Source organism: Marmota monax, unplaced genomic scaffold (assembly GCF_021218885.2).
Source record: "Marmota monax isolate L192 unplaced genomic scaffold, Marmota_monax_Labrador192_F-V1.1 WCK01_AAM20220418_F8-fsc00106, whole genome shotgun sequence".
Lineage (NCBI taxonomy): Eukaryota > Metazoa > Chordata > Mammalia > Rodentia > Sciuridae > Marmota > Marmota monax.
In genome coordinates, this window is record NW_026695218.1 from 6174799 (window position 1) to 6192826 (window position 18028).

Below are 18028 nucleotides of genomic sequence, written 5' to 3' on the forward strand. Positions count from 1 at the left end.
TGGGAGCCATCTCGTCACAAAGTCATGAAAAGTTAATTTCTGTTTTACAATAAATTATTGTGATTTCTAAACTTGCTTGGAATGCCAGCCCATGCCTTGAACTCACCCATGCCTGGTTTTCCCTGACCAGATAACAACCCTCTCTGAAACCTTAGTGGCGCCTCATAAATTCTGGTGTTGGGATCTGAATTTACTCTCTAACTTGAAATGTTGTATTATCCTTGTCAAAATCCTATTATCTGTAAGTTCTCAAGACACCCACCTTTTGTAACTTTTTGTGCTATAAAACCATGTTCCTAGAGAGCTGGGGTACTGTTCTCTAACCCAAGGATTTCGGGAGAGACAGTCCCGGCTGGAATTACAAGCCTGCTTTAATTTGATTTAAAATTGGAGTCGGTGGTCTTTTCTTTGCGTCGTGGTTAAACAAGAGGACTCCTGTGATAGGCAGAGGTTAAAGTGAACTGGGCCATGAGGGTTGGGACTCCAACCAGATGAAAATTTCAGAGCACACCCTGAAGTCTACTCCTTCACTTTAGGCAAAACTCCCCCATTTCTGCCTTTCCTCTGGCGCCTGCAGCACCATCCTGCCCTTTCCTGCCTTGTTTCAGACCACATCAGTCCACCTGGCCCATGGAGCTGCCCATATCTTCCAGTCATTGTTGAAATGATTGCAAGCTCAAATCAGAGCTGAGTGTTCCCCTTTAGAGAAATAGGTAGGCATCTGGGCAGCAAGTCAGAACTGAAGGTCCTGGGGTTGGGCTGTGATTCTGTATGAAGCACAAGCATCCTCCATGTGCTGAAAGAGAAGGCTTCCAATCAGGCATTGCTTACAAAGACCCTGCAAGATTCTCAAACTGCTTCTAATCCTTCCCAACTGCTGGACAGTGCTGTCTTTAAGACCACACAAATATCCTGATCCAAATCCTGACCTGGTGCTCCTAAGATAGTGCTTACTTACCACTGTCCTCAAAGACAGAGACTGGGGGAGGTCACCAGAACTCCTGCCAGGACACTCCAGAGCCCCAGAGGCTTCCCCTCACCTCTCTCCATCACATTGCCTCAAGGTGTTTTTTGTACTCCTCACTCTCCCTCCACCTGCCTCCTGCCTCAACCTCCCAAGCTGCTGAGATTACAGGCATGTACCATGCACCACTGGCTCCCCATTCCCTTTTGTTGACTTCCATCATCCTTCCTCTCTCCTCCCTGGGCCTCCCCATGCCTCACTTCCTCCTATCCTGGCTCAGATCCCTCTCTGTGAAGGATTAATTGACCCAGAGCCACCCATCTCTGTGAGGCCCCAGTATTCCTCTGGTATACTGTTGGCCATGGATCACAAAATAGAAAAGAGGAGGAATGGTGGGGAAGCACGGAGAAATAGGATGCTCTCTGGCGTGACTCTCAGATCTGCTTCACATCTGACTTTTTCTTCCAGGAAAAAGATCTTCCAGTTGGAGTTATTCACTCTGATTCTTCTTTCAGTGGCTCAGAACTCGATCGAAGGTAAGGGCTATTAGGTAGATTCCTTGGGTATTAGCTAAGAGACTAAGGAATGGTCAGATTGGGGGACTAGGATTTCCCAGTCCAGCTGACATCTTAGTAGAGGAAGACAAAGGCTGACCAACCTGATTATTGGGGGGGTCAAGTAACAAATGTGTCTTCTTACTGACATCAATCACACAGTGACAAGCATCTTTCATGTGCTGATAGAGTACACAACTTTAGAAAAGGAAATTTAAAATATTATGTAGAATACTGAAAGTAAGTATTGAAAAAAAAGGAAACAACATACAAGAAAGTTAGACATAGCTTAAGTACATGTTAATAAAAGCCCAGATACTAAGGATCAAAATACTAGGTTCGCAGGGTACAATGGCGCACACCTCTAATCCAGGCAGCTCAGAAAGCTGAGGCAGGAGAATCACGAATTTAAAGCTAGCCTCAGCAAAATTAGGTGCTAAGCAACTCAGTGAGACCCTGTCTCGAAATAATATACAAAATAGGACTGGGGATATGGCTCAGTGGTCGAGTGCCCCTGAATTCAATCCCTGGTACCAAAAACAAAAACAAAAGCAAACCCACTAGTTATTCTAATACTCTATGGGGTCACATAACAGCAGGACCAATTATCACTGGTCATAAGGAAAGCTAATTAAAAATCAAATATTAAATGAAGATAGAAAGTCAAAAAAGGATTCAAGACCTATGCCAACAATGTGATTCCATGGTGTTCTTGATGGTTAACTATCCATGAAAAAAGCAGAACTGCTTGATGATTATACAGGGGGCCCAAAAATGAAAAAGAATTCAGGGACAAGGAAGTCTTTGCCTATTATTACTAGGGAAGCTGGCAGGGACTGTGCTAACCCTAATGTATTATTCCCTAAATTGGACAAGGAGTCATTCTGTATAAGATCCAATTCGTAAGTGTAGAGGTATCCCAATTACAGAGGCAGGTAATTTTCCATCCTTAGATAGCACTCAAGAGTTTTTCAGGAAGCATATAGGATCTCCTGAATTTGGGGGCAAAGCTGCTTCACAATGCTAAAATGGAGATACTTTTCACCAGTTCAAACCTCTGAGCTGCAGGCTCAAGGACACTATATCTCAGAAGTGTCACATCTCAAAATATGTTCCTTCATATCCCATAACTCCAATCTGGGCTCCTAAGCCCTTACTGACACTGATCTTTATGTATGGATAGTCACAGAATAACAATTTGTCTATCCTGATTTATCTTCATTTAAAAAATAGTCTACACCAAATCAAATCTCTTAATTGCCCCCAATTTTAGGCAGTGGAGAATTTGGACCAGGAAAGGGCATTTCCAAATGCCTGATAAATTATACAGAGCTATGGTAGGGGTCAGAAATGGAAAAAAAAAAAAAGTCATAACTGGATATTTCCCAATCACACTGGTGCCTTACCCAGTCTATGGAATTAGATGGAAGCAAAGATGACTAAATAGCAGGATTTTGCTTTGGTAAAGAAAAATGCTTAGCAACATGACCCAGTTAAGTAAGGTTGAGCATCAGAGATCTACCAGGCATGATAGTTGGTCCCTGGGGTTGTAGAGGGACATGTAAACAGAAGGGGAGTACCATGTGCAAGAACAAGAATGGGTACACAGGAGAGAAGGCCAGTGGTCTAAGGAAGGTTATTAGCCTTATCAGGAGAATCTACCACAGATAAATAGGACCCTGACAGAAGTACAGTGTGGGACAGAGCATCTTAGGCAGTGGGAACATGTCTGAAGCACCATTTGAAAACATACAACACAAAGAGGGGACAGAGTGGCACTCAAACTAGGAAAGTAGGCAGGAGTTCAAGCATAGGTGGCCCTGTCTTGCTTAGGAGCTTGGATTTTATTCTTTAAATAATAGGGAACCAGTCAAATTTGTGATTTAGAAAGTTCGACTTGGTAGCAATTTGAAGAATGGGTTGAAAAGGCATGAGATCAGTTCAATGGCTGTGGCTAAAAGCCCAGCAGACTGGATGCTTTGTTTCCTTGGTGTGTTGAGAATTCATAAGCAAAGACAGAACTGTTTGCATTAGAGCCCTGCTCTGGAGAATAGGGTTCAAAACACCCCAAATTAGCTAATCATTCTTCCCTCCTCCTCTTTCTTGTTCAGCATCACCTTGCACTTCAAAATCTCCTGTCCAACTTCACCTGCTTTCAGCTATCCCAGGAGCCCAGTCTTCATGGTGCCACAGGTGAAGATAGAGATGGAGTCTGACTATGACTTTACAGACATAGAAGAATATGGAAGAGAGGCCCACGGTGAGACCACCCTTTAGGATGATGCAGCTTCTCCCTGCCTGGGCAAGGGCCTGGTTTAGTTTTAATTGAGTCTTAACTTCTCTGTGCCTGTCTCGTTATGTACCGGAGTGGGTCCTTCTGCCCTATAGAAAACTGGCCATCCTTCAGTGGAAAGTCCTACTTAGATGCAAAGCTCTCTTCATCCCTTTGTAGTTATTACAATATCTAAATGTAAACATTATACCTTATTTTAAAATGCAGTTCAGCATAGAAATCATAACATTTCTTTTGAAATGAAAAAAAAAATGCTTGCCTCTTAAAACCATAAGATAAATGGGCAATAGTCAATTTTATACTTAAGACAAGTATTAATTAAAAATTTTAAAGGTTAGATTGAAATCTAGGTGGTTTTAAAGAACTCTTAACATACTCTTACAATAGGCCAAGGCTGGAATATTGTTTTGCAAAATTGCATATTTTTATGCAATTTTGGTTGGCTTTAACAGGTTGACATGTTATTACTTCTCCATGCAGAGTGATGCTGGAAAGGTCCTACCTTTTCTCTGAATCTCATTCAGCTCAGTTTGAATCTGCATTGTGGGCCTTGGTCTAGAAGTGTGACTGGGGCTTTCCTAGATTGAAAAGCCAGTTCCAAAAGTCTGTTAATGAAGGAACCAATGCATCAGAGTGGATAAAGTTTTTTAAAATGAAATAGTCACTGTTAAAGTGAACCTCAAATCACATGAGATCCACAAAGTGATCCTTTAAATTTATTCACTGTTTTTTTTTTCACACCTGGATTCCAATTTCTTTATTTGGAATAGGTCCTTCCTACAAGTTTTCAATGACTGATCCTCAAAGTCAGATTTCTATTTACATGAACATTACATGTTAGGCAGCTAACACTTTGGAAAATTATAACTTGGCAATGTTAGTCAAACTAGTCCTTTAAAAGAATGATTAGAAGCAATTTGGGTAGATTAACACCAATTATTAATGAAGCAGACCCTTTCCCCATTAAACTTAAAAAGATTAGACATTTTAGGTTTAATACACATTGAATGAGTGAGCACCAACTGTTTATGTAATACCTGCTATTGCCAGATAACCACATGCATCTGACATTTTCTTCTCCAAAACAACTATGGATTTGAATTTTCCTTAAATTTAACCTCAGAGCTCCCTTCCAAGGAATACTGCCAAGAGGTAAAGCTCTAAACTTCTACCTGATAGCAAAATTATTTAGCTGTTCACTAATCCAGAACCATCCTATTTAAGTACAAAGTCTTTATCTTCATTTGTACCAATCCTGGGAGAGCTAACAATCTAACATTTAAGTTTTAAAGCCTGGCTGATTTGAAATAGTACTGTCCCCATTAAATTGTAGAAATGTTATGGATTCAGGAGTAAATGTGCTTGATTAATAAAACAAACTGGAAAAGTATGATGTTAGTTTTTTGTTGTAAATTGATCCATGTAATTTTTACCTTATATATCCTTTATATTTTGTATATACATGAACATTTTAAGTCTTTAACAGGTTGACATGTTATTACTTCTCCATGCAGTAATTTTTTCCACTTTTAATGTAACTAAAATTCAATAAAAATTAATCCTGTCTGCTCATCTGACTCCAGGTTTAATAATTTAGGAAAGTCAGCAGGCAAGACATATAGACATAAGCTATACCTCACTTACAAAAATATCGCCAACAAACTAGCAAAAGAATAAAGCAAGCTAGAAGAGCACAAGGAAGGAGCAGATCAACTCCCCAGAGTTCTCTCCCTTTTGGCTTCAAACTGCCTAGAGCAGGAGCTACTTGCATGAAAGTGCAGATACATAGCTGTGATTCATAATACGCAGGGGCCTATGTCAAGTATCAGGATGTGCACCACACCGTCCCTAATCAAACTGATACTTTAAACACATGCACACGCATGCACGTGCACACACACACACACATGCACATACACACACAGGGTGGGCAGAGGTGGTGATGGGGAAATAAATTTACTTTTACTATGTATGTGTGTGTTGAGAACACAGAAAGGAGAAAATCCTTTGTAGTGATGTGTAAATTGAATGCCTGGTTTAGAAAACACTCAGAACCATTTCAATGAAATTTACAGATTAAGTTCCTAGTTTGACATTACCTGCTGGGATTAAGGACTAGGCTGGTTTCTTCACAGTTCTTTAAACCAATTTGTTTAAGGTTAGAGGCTGGGTGTTACCAAATATAGAAATAACTAGATTATATCCAATGAGAAAAGTTCACTCTGGTTAGACTACAACTAAGACAGTAGTAGGAGACAGTATTTCAGAAATTCATTCCACACCAGACAAATGTGTTTTATTTAAAAAAAACAAAAACAAACAAAAAAAACCCACCTTTCTTTAAAAAACAAAAACACACACACCAAAAAAACTTTCATCAGAAAGTCTAAATTCAATATTAACTCAAGCTCTTTAAAAATCTTTCAGGAAAGCTCACAGAAAAGCAGGCAGCTGTGACAGTTCTTTGGTGGAAAAGTTGCATATTTACACCAGCTGCCCAGTGATTATCAAGCCCAAGTGTTATTTTTCAAAAATAGGTTTCAAGACATAACAAAGAACCATACAGATACCCACTAAAATACAAAAACTGAATAATAAAGTTTAAGGATATAGCAAAATGGATTTAGCAAAAAGGATACAGCCAAATATGGCAATACACATGAATAATTTATAAAACAAGCCTTTCAATCCTAGAAAACTACAATGGGGAGAACTCACTGAAGGCCAAGGAACACAAAGCAATAGCAAATGGAACAACCCAAGACATTTCCTAACAACGAAGCCAAAAAATAAAAAAAAGACAGCTAGTAATGTTGTTTTTCTTTTTTCCAGCCAATTCAGTTCCCTTTGGATAAATTTGGTTATTGATCAATATGTATAAAAATTATGGTGACTTTTTTTTTCCTCTACTCTATTACCATTTCTTCCTTTCCCCTAATTTTCTCTAACATTTTTTTTTTCCTTTGGTTTGACCAGTTGAACTCAAAAGGCTTGGAACCTAAAATGAGTATCAACTCTTATTGGAAAAGCACTTGGGAAATGCAATCCTAGAAAAGGCAAAGTTTTAACCAGAGTGGCTTGACAAAGTTAAGCATCCATTCTCGATGTGACAAGTCTCTTATATTAATCACTAGATTAATGGCTTCTCTTGGCTAGATCATATGATCCAGCATGACACTGGTGTGTTCCCTGGTGAGGTACTGCAGAGCTATGTGTGCACAAAACCCACCCATTTTAAACTTTCAATAAATACAAAGCATCATTTTAAACCATTTCAGTAAAATAAATTAAAAGTATTGCATTTCTAATGACCTGCTTGATCACCTCGTGGACTGGCTTGAAGTGCTATTCATGGCAGAGTAAACACAACAGTTAATTGGTGGCTACTCCAAGTTCTTTAGACTTCAGCACTTCCCGCTCTTCAGGCCTCAGCACTTTTTTTGCAGCAATAATGGTATTCTTCATTAGCATTGCCACCGTCATGGGACCAACACCCCCAGGGACAGGAGTGATATAACCGGCTCTCTTCCTGACTCCTACATGGAAACAAGACAGGCTGATTCAGTTACGGCAAAAAACATTATGAAAGGTGCATACAAAAAAAAAAGCAATAATAAACATAAGCACCTTCATTAGCCTCAAAACTCATTAAAAGAAAATTATATCTACATCACTGAAGAGTAAATGATTTTGAACACACTAGTGAAATAACATGCACATAACATGCAGTTGTTCAATGAATATCTAATAACCTATAGTTTTCTGGTCATACTTTTCTTCCATGTTAAATAAATTTAAAAAGAAACATCTTGGTAGGTTAACTGTAGGGGAGGTAGGGAAGGGTGTAACTGACAATAAGCATTACCTCAATACCCGCCTACAACATTTTTTAAATCTTGAGTATAATTTGCCCAAAGTACCAAAGAAATTTTGTACATCTAATAACCTGTAGTTTTCCAGCCATACGCCATGATTTTTTTTTTAATTTGGTTACCAAGGATTGAACTCAGGGGCATTCAACCACTGAATCACATATCCTTAGCCCTTTTTCGTATTCTATTGAGAGACAGGGTCTTGCTGAGTTTCTTAGGGCCTCACTAAGATGCTGAGGCTGGCTTTGAACTTTTTTTTTTTTTAACTATTCATTATTTTTTAGTTTTAGGTGGACAAAATAAAATATCTTTATATTTATGTGGTGCTGAGGATCGAACCCAGTGCCTCATGCATGCTAGGAGAGTGCTCTACCACTGAGCTACAACCCCAGCCCCAGGCTTTGAACTCTTGATCTTCCTGCCTCAGTACCCTGAGCTGCTGGGATTACAGGTATACACCACCATGCCCTGCTTATTTGTTGTTTTTATATATTTTTAAAATTACATCATTTACCTTCAAAGTCTACATCTCCAACCAACTTGGGTTTAGCAGTTATAGGATCCTGAATTCTGTTAATTCCCACATCAATGACTGCAGCTCCTTCCTTGATCATATCTGCTGTGATCAGATTTGGAATGCCTGGCCAATGGAGATAGGAATGATCAACTTAGTACTAAAAAGAAGATTCCACCAGTCAGATTCTTGCCTTTCAATTTCTAGAGACTTAAAAGAGCTAATTAACGTATTTTATAACATGTTAAAGAATCAAGGGACCATTTAAATTCATATAGTAAATGGAACTATTTTTAGGTGTAAGGAAAAACTTTCACCTATCCAGTCTATAATGGAGTGCCAGAAACCAGTATTCCAACCATAACTCCACCCTCATCTTTGAAGGCAGCTCAAAAAATCATTACGAGGGGAAGGATGAATGGCAATGAGGCAGGTGGATCCTAAGAGATGAGGTACAACTTCACTCTTCTGAAGAGAAGTCCTTCAAGCCCTCTCCCTTGAGTTCTTACCTGCAGCAGATATGACAATATCTGCAAGAATTGTGTGCTTCTTCAATTGTTCTTTGGGAGTGTATCGATGAGATATTGTAACAGTGGCATCACCTAAGGGAAAACAAAATGGATGTCTTGATTACTGAATCAAAGCTGATTAGGTCTCAATTAATCAAGTCATTGTAGAAACTGATCTCTGAAAAATAACTGACTTAATGCTTGTGCCCTATTTTCTGGACATCTAATTGTTATTTGCTTTTGAAAATTAATGCTCAGTATAGCTCTTACCCAGAGTCTTTGCTCTACCCTTTGGAATCATACATAATTAACTTTATTCCTTATTGTACTTCACAGCTTTCCAAGAATTTTATCTTGTCTAAGATATAATTGTCACGGGGTTACAAGTGTTATTTATTTATTTATTTATTTATTTAGTACCAGGGATTGAACTCAGGGGTGCTTAAACACAGAGCTATATCCCCTTTTTTATTTTGAGATAGGAATTCATTAAGTTTCCCAGGACCTCACTATATTGCGGAGGCTGGCTTTGAACTCGTGGTCCTCTTGCCTCAGTCTCCTGAGTCGCTGTGATTATAGGAATATACCACCACACCCAGCTGCTTTTTTGTTTTTTTAAGTTAATGAAAAAGATAGCTGGAAATATAGTTTTGCTACTATTTCTGATATAATCATGTAAGGTTGTTATTGCAACAATTACATGTGATAAATGATTTATGAGGCTTTTTCTTAGATAAAATAACATAACTTGACATGACACATGGCAGTCATATCAAATCAACCCTTTGCAGTTGTCTGAGATATTTTTCTACCAAATGATACAGAACACTATATTAACTTCAAATAAGAAGTGCTTCTTAGCTCCAACCATCAAAGCCACACCTGAAAATTTCTAATTGCCTACAAAATGCTTTACTCAAAACTCAAATTGATTTCTAGGTTAATTCCATAATAAATGAATTGAAACTCCTTGATGATACTGAGTAGTTTCTATACAAAAGTTACTCACTGAGTAAATGTTAACAGAATTATAACAAATATACTTCTGTTGTCTCTGAAGGTTCTCCAAAAAGGGAGAAGAGAACACTGCTCTGAAAGCAATTTCCTTACCTCCAGGTCTTTCATGAGCCCCATCTGTGTGTAGTAACATTGCAATGGGCATTCCAACATTTTTTGATCTTCCAGCCACAACCACATTCTTCCCTAGGGTTGGAATACCTATGAAAAAATGTATATTTTTGCATTAAAAGGAGTGTCAATCCATTGAAAATGTGCAAAAAAAAAAAACAACAGATGACCTGGGACACGAATCCAATTTTAATAGTGAAGGAAATCACTAAGTTTATTGCCTCATTAGTCAGTCAGAGTTAATACTTGCTACACATAGAAAGGGCTAAAAGAAAACAGGATAGCCAGGTGCAATGGCACATGCAGGTAATCCAGTGACTTGAGAGGCTGAGGCAGGAGGATTACAAGTTCGAGGCCAGCCTCAGTAACTCAGTAAGACACTGTCTCAAATAAAAAATTAAGGGCTGGGGATGTGGCTCAAGTGGTAGCGCACTCGCCTGGCATGCGTGCGGCCCGGGTTCGATCCTCAGCACCACATACAAACAAAGATGTTGTGCCCGCGGAAAACTAAAAAATAAATATTAAAAAAAAAAAATTCTCTCTCACTATCTCTCTCTCTCTCTCTGTCTCTCACTCTCTCTTTAAAAAAAAAAAAAAAAAATTAAGGGCTGGGGATGTGACTCAGTGGTAAAGTGCTTCTGGGTTCAATTACCAGTACCTAAGAGAAGAAAAAAGGAAACAAGAGAATATGCCCTATAAATTAGAAAATGTTATAAGAATGTAGACCACCACCACTATTAAATCTTAAGTTCCTTTCCTGAGGTTTCTGAATTAAAGTCTCCAAATATTCACAGACAAGTGTCAAAAGAGGTAAGCACAGCAGAGTAGGAATAAAAGATGTGGACTACGGCTCCACTCATTGGAACTGTAGGAATTTTTGCCATTTGTAAGTATAGGTTGCATATTCCTTATCTGAAATACTTGGGACCAGAAGTGTTTCAGATGTCAAGAGATTTTCAGATTTTGGAATATTTGTATAGAAAGTTCATCTTTATAATTTTATCATATTGTGTGTGTGTGTGTATGTGTGTGTGTGTGTGTGTGTGTATATATATATATATATATATATATATATATATATATATTAAATAAGTTTATCACTTGAGAATCCCTAATCCAAACATTGACAACGCTTTACCCATACTTCCTTGATAATTCTAACAAGACATAAGATTCTGGGATATACCTACCAGTTCGCTTAATTATTTCCCACACGCCCCATGGGGTAGCAGGTAACATGGAATACTGGTCCAAACACATTCGCCCTACATTAATTACATGAAAGCCATCAACATCCTTGTCTGGAGAAACAGCATTGCAGATCTTTCTCTCATCGATGTGTTCTGTAAAGAAACCAAAGCCCAGCTTTAAATCACTATATTGTAGTTGGGGGTATTTGACTCCATCTTATCTGATTTGTTATACAAATCCATCCCATTTCTGACTTGCCTCCCTAATGCACTTCATCTTTACAGATGTCAAATGCCAGTATGGCAGCCAACAGCCTTTTTTTTCCATTGCTTCCCTCCACTGTGGTTTGTACAAAGATTTCAATATGGAGACAAGTGGTATTCTAAGTAGATCCGTCCCATTTCTAATAAAATAATCTTTTTACCTTGCCTTTAAGTCAAATTCACATGAAGGGCCAGGTGTACAAGGTAGCCAAGCCTCTCCACGGCTCAGACACCATTAACTAGAATGTAAAACTCACCTGGGAGAGGGAGTTGAACAAGCAGACCATCTACATTTTCATCATTATTTAGTTTATTGATTAAATTCAACAGCTCTTCCTCTGAAATTGAAGCTGGTTTCACAATTGTCTCACTGTTGATTCCTATTGTAAGAAAATGATGAGTTACTTACTTAGTGAGCACTACTATGTTGCCAGCCAAACTCTGCTACCACAGGGGTTTTTAATCATTGGATCCACCCTGGCAGCTGAACCAGCTCACAAGAAACCTAAGAAGTTTAACTTTGCACATATATAGGCTACAGAAGACTAGCTCGACACTTTCATACATTATTCTATGCAATTTTCATTACTCTCATTTTAGAGACAAGGAGACTAAAGCAGACAGATTAAAAAGCTAGCTTAGTGCTAGGAGTGGTGGTGCATGCTTGTAATCCCAGCAGCTTGAGAGGTTGAGGCGGGAGGATTGCAAGTTCAAAGCCAGCCTCAGCAACTTATGAGGCCCTAAGCAACTTTAGTGAGACCCTGTCTCTAAATTAAAAAAAAAAAAAGTGATGGGGGGGTTGTGGGGGGAGCTTGAGATATAACTCAGATTTTCAGCTAAAATGGCAGGAGGTCTCAATTTTCAGTGATCACAGAGTACACCAAGGGTTCAGAGGCTGGTAACTCCATCCAGCCACACTGGAAGGCCAGAGGAAAGGGCACCTTTTGCTCAGACCACTGACCCACAAGTGAGTGGGCACAGGTGAATCCGAACCCACCACCTCTTGTCCGAAGTCACGCAGTAATCTGTGGTACTGCAAGACCTACAAACCTCCTACCACCTGGACCCAAATCACTTCTAATTGCATGATTAGTTTTGCAATCAATCAGTGAAGAAGTCAAAAGCTATTTCTCAGAAGTTGGAGTCATTTCCTTCAAATCGGTGACTGTTTAACCACATCACTAAGATGACTTAATGTCGTATTGCTCAATCTTTCCCCATTACCCTGCTGCTTTAAAACTGCTACACCCAAGTCAGAGACTCTCATTATTCCTCAAGAAAAGCAAATATAAATATCAAGATCACCTGTAGAATGTTAATGCCAAGAATTTAGCTCACATTCCAGAAGACACCAAGAATGCCAATCAAGTTCCTCCTGTCCCAGGCAATAAGCCTCCCCAGTAAATTGGATCTAATTTCTTCACAACATTTTGATACAATTCAGTCATATTAGCCTCCTCTGTCTGAGTTTTCTAATCAGAAAAAGGAATCATAAATTATAATGGCGTCTGCCTCAGATAAACTTCAACTGAATGGCAGAAAGGTCTGATAGTGATACGTACCCACATCTGCAGCTGCCCTGGTTTTGTTGAGGACATAGGAATGACTTGCAGGATTCTCACCAACCAGAATCACACTCAGATGTGGCCGCTTGTTGCCAGAGGCTACCCACTCTTCCACCTCCTGCCGCACTTCCTGCTTGATCTGCTGGGCCAGTTTCCTTCCAGAAATGACAACAGCTTCATTTCTGCAGAAGGCAACAGAGTCACAAAACCAAATAGCTTAGATTTCTGTAAAAGTAAGTTGTTATTAAACTCCACACTTTTAAAGCTTAGATTAAAATGCCTGGTGCCTAGTATGAGGTGGTGAACATGTGTCCAGCTACATGTTTAGTAAAGTGCCATTACTTACAGAAAAGAATCTTGTCCTTAAGCAAAAAGATCCCACAAAAACAAGTCTTCTCTTTAGGCTTCTGCCCTCAGTGTCATATGAGCATTGCTCCAACCTTAAGAACAATGAAACATCAATTCCCCTTATAAATACATGTTTAATTCTCAGGGACACAGCATCTTGCATGGTCATATAGGGTTAATACTCAAGGCCAATGGTACTTAAGACAGAATTTCAAATCTTTAACATCTTTAAATCTTTTTAATGCCTGTTTTTATTTGCATTGTGAACATCTTTTTAATGCCTGCTTTTTATTTGCATTGTGAATAAATACCTACTCTAAACCAAATCTCAATGTCTTATAGTAATAGAGAAAATTTGTAGCTAAAATTTATATTAATCTGTACTCTATCTTGTGAGGTATTAAGATCTCAACAAGAACAAAAAAAAAGACAACAAGAACAAAAAAAAAAAGGTACCAAGATCTCTACCCAGATTTAATGTAATGATACTAATATGGTACAAAAATATATAATAGCATTTAATTTATATTGAAAACATTCTTAATATTCACAAATCATCTAGAGTTGAATAGAACTTCATTAAGAGCTTTGCTGATATAAATACCCCTGGCAACATTCCTGATATAGATCAGGAATGATTAGTAAGTATCTGGAATACCTTTCCTTGACCAGAAATACATCCTCAACCCTAGAATGCTACAGTATCAAATACTTCTTAAAAAGAACATAAGATAGGGGCTGGAGTTGTGGCTCAGTGGTAGAGCACTTGCCTGGCTTGTATGAGGCCCTAAAAGATCCATTTACAACTAAAAAATATTAAAAAGAAAGAAAGGAAACAACTTAAGATAGTCATGTGTATTGAATGAAGTAATGTATATAAAAATGTCAGGTATGTATGTTCAATAACATTAATTTCTTACACTCTTCTCTTGGTTGTATGTACACATATATCCTTAATATACAGTGAATATATTTTCGCATAGTCAAAAGGAATTATTCACACGCACAAATGCACACACATATACTCAGTGAGAAGCACTTAGCTTGCCCTTCATAAAAAATTTCTTTGAAAAGCAGTAACTTAGAAAAATGGTAGCAGCTCACTTGGACTAAAAATGATATGCTAAAGTTAAGGACACAGGGTTCTTGGAGAAGCCAGTGTTCCAAGCCCCAATCTTTGCTTCCAAAAGCAGGTTCTGGGTGTTTTGCCAATTTGCTTTAAAAAAAAAAAAAAAAAAAAAAAAAAAGTCAGAAGAGCAACATGAACTAAAAATAAAGCCACAATGTAATGAAGATCTTTCATAATATAACTGCATTTTAGCCCTCCTCTGCTTCTCACAACTCTTGCAAAATGTGAAAACATTAACTAACTTCCTATCATCTCTTTTGCCCAGGGGCAGATAAGTCATTGCTATCCTCAATAAACAGGGAAATGGGAAGAATCAGCCCAGTCCCATAAGAAATCCAAACATTATAATGCTTTTAGCTAACACATATTTAGGAATTAAGTGCTTTTGCAAATGTGTTTAGAAATTTTTTCCATTCAAACAATGAATCAACAGAATAGAAGAAGTCAAGAAGTCTGTTCCAGTAAATTTGAAATTAAAATTCAAGTCAGCACCATCTTCACTTTCTCTTTAACCCAATGGCTTAGTCATTTTCCATCAAACATCAACCATCAGGGGCATTTTACAGCTCAAAATCAACTTATTTTGGGGAGAGGTCTATTTCTTCTTACTAATAGTACCAGTAATTAGTGAAGAAAGATACAAAAGGGAATGGAATTAACATTTATTTAATAGTAGGTACTCTGTTAAAACTTTTACATACATCACTCTCAGTTACCCTGGGGTTATTATAATAACCCTCTTGCACAGAAGAGGACACTGAAGATAGTAGAAACAAGACTCAAATGCAGACTTCTGCCTCAGAGTTCATTTACCCCTCTCCCCCACTATCTCCTAGGCTATAGTACTCATCTAACCACAGTGTTTGTGTTCCTGAAACTCTCAAACAGCAAAACATGGGCTCTGTTAATAACAAATGTGCAGTGCAGAGCACATGCATTGCCTTCAAACATGTGGAGCCCACTAGTAATTCAGAAAGGCAAGCAGTAAAATCAGAACATTTGTCATCAGTGTTTAAGCAAACTGGTTTAGTTCTAAGATCTTTATAAATATCTTTTCAATCAGAAAAGCCTATGAAGGCTCTGTCCTACAAGCACATGTGGTCAGCACTTAGGAAGAGGGAAAAGAACAGACAGTAATGAAAGAGGAGACCAAAAGGCTGATCAGAATCAGACCAAAAAGTCTTGATTGTCCCCTTCCACATTCTCCTTCAAAAACTCACTCATGGTGGAGGATGGGAAAGGCAGCGGAGCACAACAGACACTAGTATGGCAATTTGTAAATCAATGGATGTGTAACTGATGTGAATCTGCAATCTGTGTATGGGGTGAAGGTGGGAGTTCATAACCCACTAGAATCAAAGTGTGGAATATGATATGTCAAGAAATTTGTAATGTTTTGAACAACCCACAATAAAAAATTAAAAAAAAAAAAAAAAAAAAAAAAAAAAAAAAAAAAAAACTCACTCATACTACACAGATTCTACATCATGAGCTGTAACCAGCAGTGCCTTGGAAATACCTTGTGTGTGTGTATGTGTGTGTGTGTTTTAAGTTGTAGTTGGGCACAATACCTTTATTTTTATTTTTATGTGGTGCTGAGGATCGAACCCAGTGCCTTGCAAGTGCTAGGCAAACGCTCTACCACTAAGCCACAACCCCAGCCCCTTGGAAAGATCTTTAACAGCATTTTTACAAGAACAGTGTTTTATCCCCGCTAAATCTGCACACCTTAGCAGAGTGTCTGGAACAGTGAATATATGTTGGGGAAAAAAATAAAAGTTACTTTTAAAGATATAGGACTCTAGCTGCAAAAGATCTAAAGATTGACAGGAAAGAGGGTGCAGAAATGTGGGAAGAGAAATCATAGTCCCTCAAAAGACTCTTCAAGCTAGGTTTAGGAATGGAACTTTGAGGTTCAAAAAGATCAAGAAAAACCAATTACCTACCTCCCTAAGGAAATTCAACCAGAGCTTTCCCTGTCTTCCTCCTGGTATTTTTTTCTCCATTTTTTTTTTAATTGTGGTAAAGTACACATATAAACTGTGCCATATTGATCACTTTTAAGTTTACAGTTCAGCTGTATTAAATAATTCATATTTAATAGAAGGGCAACCATCACTGCTATTCATCTTCAGAACTCATCTTGTAAAACCGAAACTATCCATGCAACAGTAACTCCCCACTCCTCCTTCCCCAGTCCCTGGAAACCTCCGGGTATTTATCACCTCAAGTTACCCAGGTTGGCACGGGTCACTTCGTGGAGTGGATTGCAGTCAAAGCCCTGAAGACCTCAGTACATTCATTCACAGCCGCGAAGCCGCTCTAGGAGCGCAGAGCGAGCCACACCCACCCCCCGGAGGAGGAGCGAAGCGTGGGTACCCCTCTAGCAAGCGGGCTCCGGGATTTCATCAGACTGCACCAACCCCATCCACCGCTAGGGTCTCGGGAAAGGACCGCTAACAGAAGGCGGCTCTTTCGGAACCCTTCCCGGCGCTCGCCCAAGGTTTCCCAAGACGACTCTCCGCCTCACAGCCAGCGTCGGCAGGTTCTGGCCGATAACCTCCTTATGTTCCCATGTAAAAAGGGGCACCCCAGAGTCCTCTGAACCTTCGCTCCGCACTGTCGGCTGCGGCATCACTCGGTGCCACGTCGCCCCGCCACACCCCTCCAGGAGGCCACCACCGCCAGGGCGATGCTCAGAAAGACGTACCTCAGCACCCCACCGGAAGCCTGGCGGCCCCTGTTCTCCGTTTTCCCCGGCTTTCCGTGCTGTCCCGCTTCCAGATTCACTTACCGAACTGCGGCCAGGTGGAAGGGATGATGGAGGAGGTGGCAGCTTTGCGCGGGCCGGAGCAGCCGGGTGGCCAACGCAGATAACAGTGAAGTTGCAGCCATCGCCAGGGTTGGTGCCCGTGCCGGGAGAGAAACGCGCGCGCGGGCCTTGTGGTTATACCTCCACCCCGTGGTAGGCCCCGCCTCCCACCGACACCCATTGGTCTCTGCCCCACTCTGCCGGCTGTCCTGGAGCCGAGAGAGCCAATCGGTTGTCTCCATTAAACGTAAGCGGTGCAGGATAGAGCCCGGCTTATGATTGGAGCAAGAAGAGCCGGCAACCTGGCTCTAGAAGGCTAATAAGTCTGAGTAGAATGGCCTGATTGGCTGAGGAAGTCAAGCCCCTGCCTGACGCAGCCATTGTCACCCACGCCTGGCCGACAGGAATTAGAGTTCATTCATTCATTCATTGAACAAATGTCTGAGGGCCTACTGTGTGCCGGGTCACTCGTGGAGTGGATTGCAGTAAAGTGTGGATAAAAAGGCAGATAATCAACAAAGAAATAAAAATGGAGTTGGAAAATCAATATTTGGTAAAGTCATAGTAAAAACTGATTCGGAATCCTCAATGAATGTCGAAGCAACTGGATGAAAGTTGGATGTGGAATGAGATACTTACATATAGGTTCACCAGATGTAGCAAATAAAAATACTAGACGTGCAATTTTTTTTTAAGAGAGAGAGAATTTTTTAATATTTATTTTTCAGTTCTCAGCGGACACAACATCTTTGTTTGTATGTGGTGCTCAGGATGGAACCCAGGCCGCACGCATGCCAGGCGAGCGCACTACCGCTTGAGGCACATCCCCAGCCCCTAGACGTGCGATTAATTTAGAATTTTAGATAAATAATTTGAGAAGGTCAAA

The 18028-nt window shown here is 39.6% G+C and overlaps 2 protein-coding genes across 4 annotated transcripts in view; one reads left to right on the forward strand and one right to left on the reverse strand.

The window, feature by feature from the left end:
- Positions 1–5383, forward strand: part of Slc4a5 (solute carrier family 4 member 5) — a 126518-nt gene extending 121135 nt beyond the window's left edge. For all 3 annotated transcript variants that reach the window (XM_046432348.2, XM_046432349.1, XM_058575095.1), the window contains 2 exons: positions 1433–1500; positions 3630–5383. In XM_046432348.2, coding sequence (XP_046288304.1) covers positions 1433–1467 — 35 coding nt within the window. In that variant the 3' untranslated portion in view covers positions 1468–1500; positions 3630–5383. The remainder of the gene's footprint in view (positions 1–1432; positions 1501–3629) is intronic.
- A 698-nt stretch (positions 5384–6081) lies between these two features.
- Mthfd2 (methylenetetrahydrofolate dehydrogenase (NADP+ dependent) 2, methenyltetrahydrofolate cyclohydrolase) lies at positions 6082–17267 on the reverse strand. Its single transcript, XM_046432390.2, has 8 exons — positions 17125–17267; positions 12851–13035; positions 11546–11668; positions 11025–11177; positions 9817–9924; positions 8707–8799; positions 8198–8323; positions 6082–7347 (listed from the first exon to the last, which is right to left on the reverse strand). Exons 1-8 carry the CDS (start codon positions 17223–17225, stop codon positions 7184–7186), a joined length of 1053 nt encoding a protein of 350 aa, XP_046288346.1. The 5' UTR covers positions 17226–17267; the 3' UTR covers positions 6082–7183.
- Positions 17268–18028: the final 761 nt, after the last annotated feature.

Coding starts and splice junctions, on each gene's coding strand:
- Mthfd2 (XM_046432390.2), bottom strand. CDS start 17,225: ATGGCTGCAACTTCACTGTTATCTGCGTTGGCCACCCGGCTGCTCCGG. Junction 11,669..12,850: donor CAGGGCAGCTGCAGATGTGG/GTACGTATCACT, acceptor TTCTTACAATAG/GAATCAACAGTGAGACAATT. Junction 11,178..11,545: donor TGTTCAACTCCCTCTCCCAG/GTGAGTTTTACA, acceptor GTTTCTTTACAG/AACACATCGATGAGAGAAAG.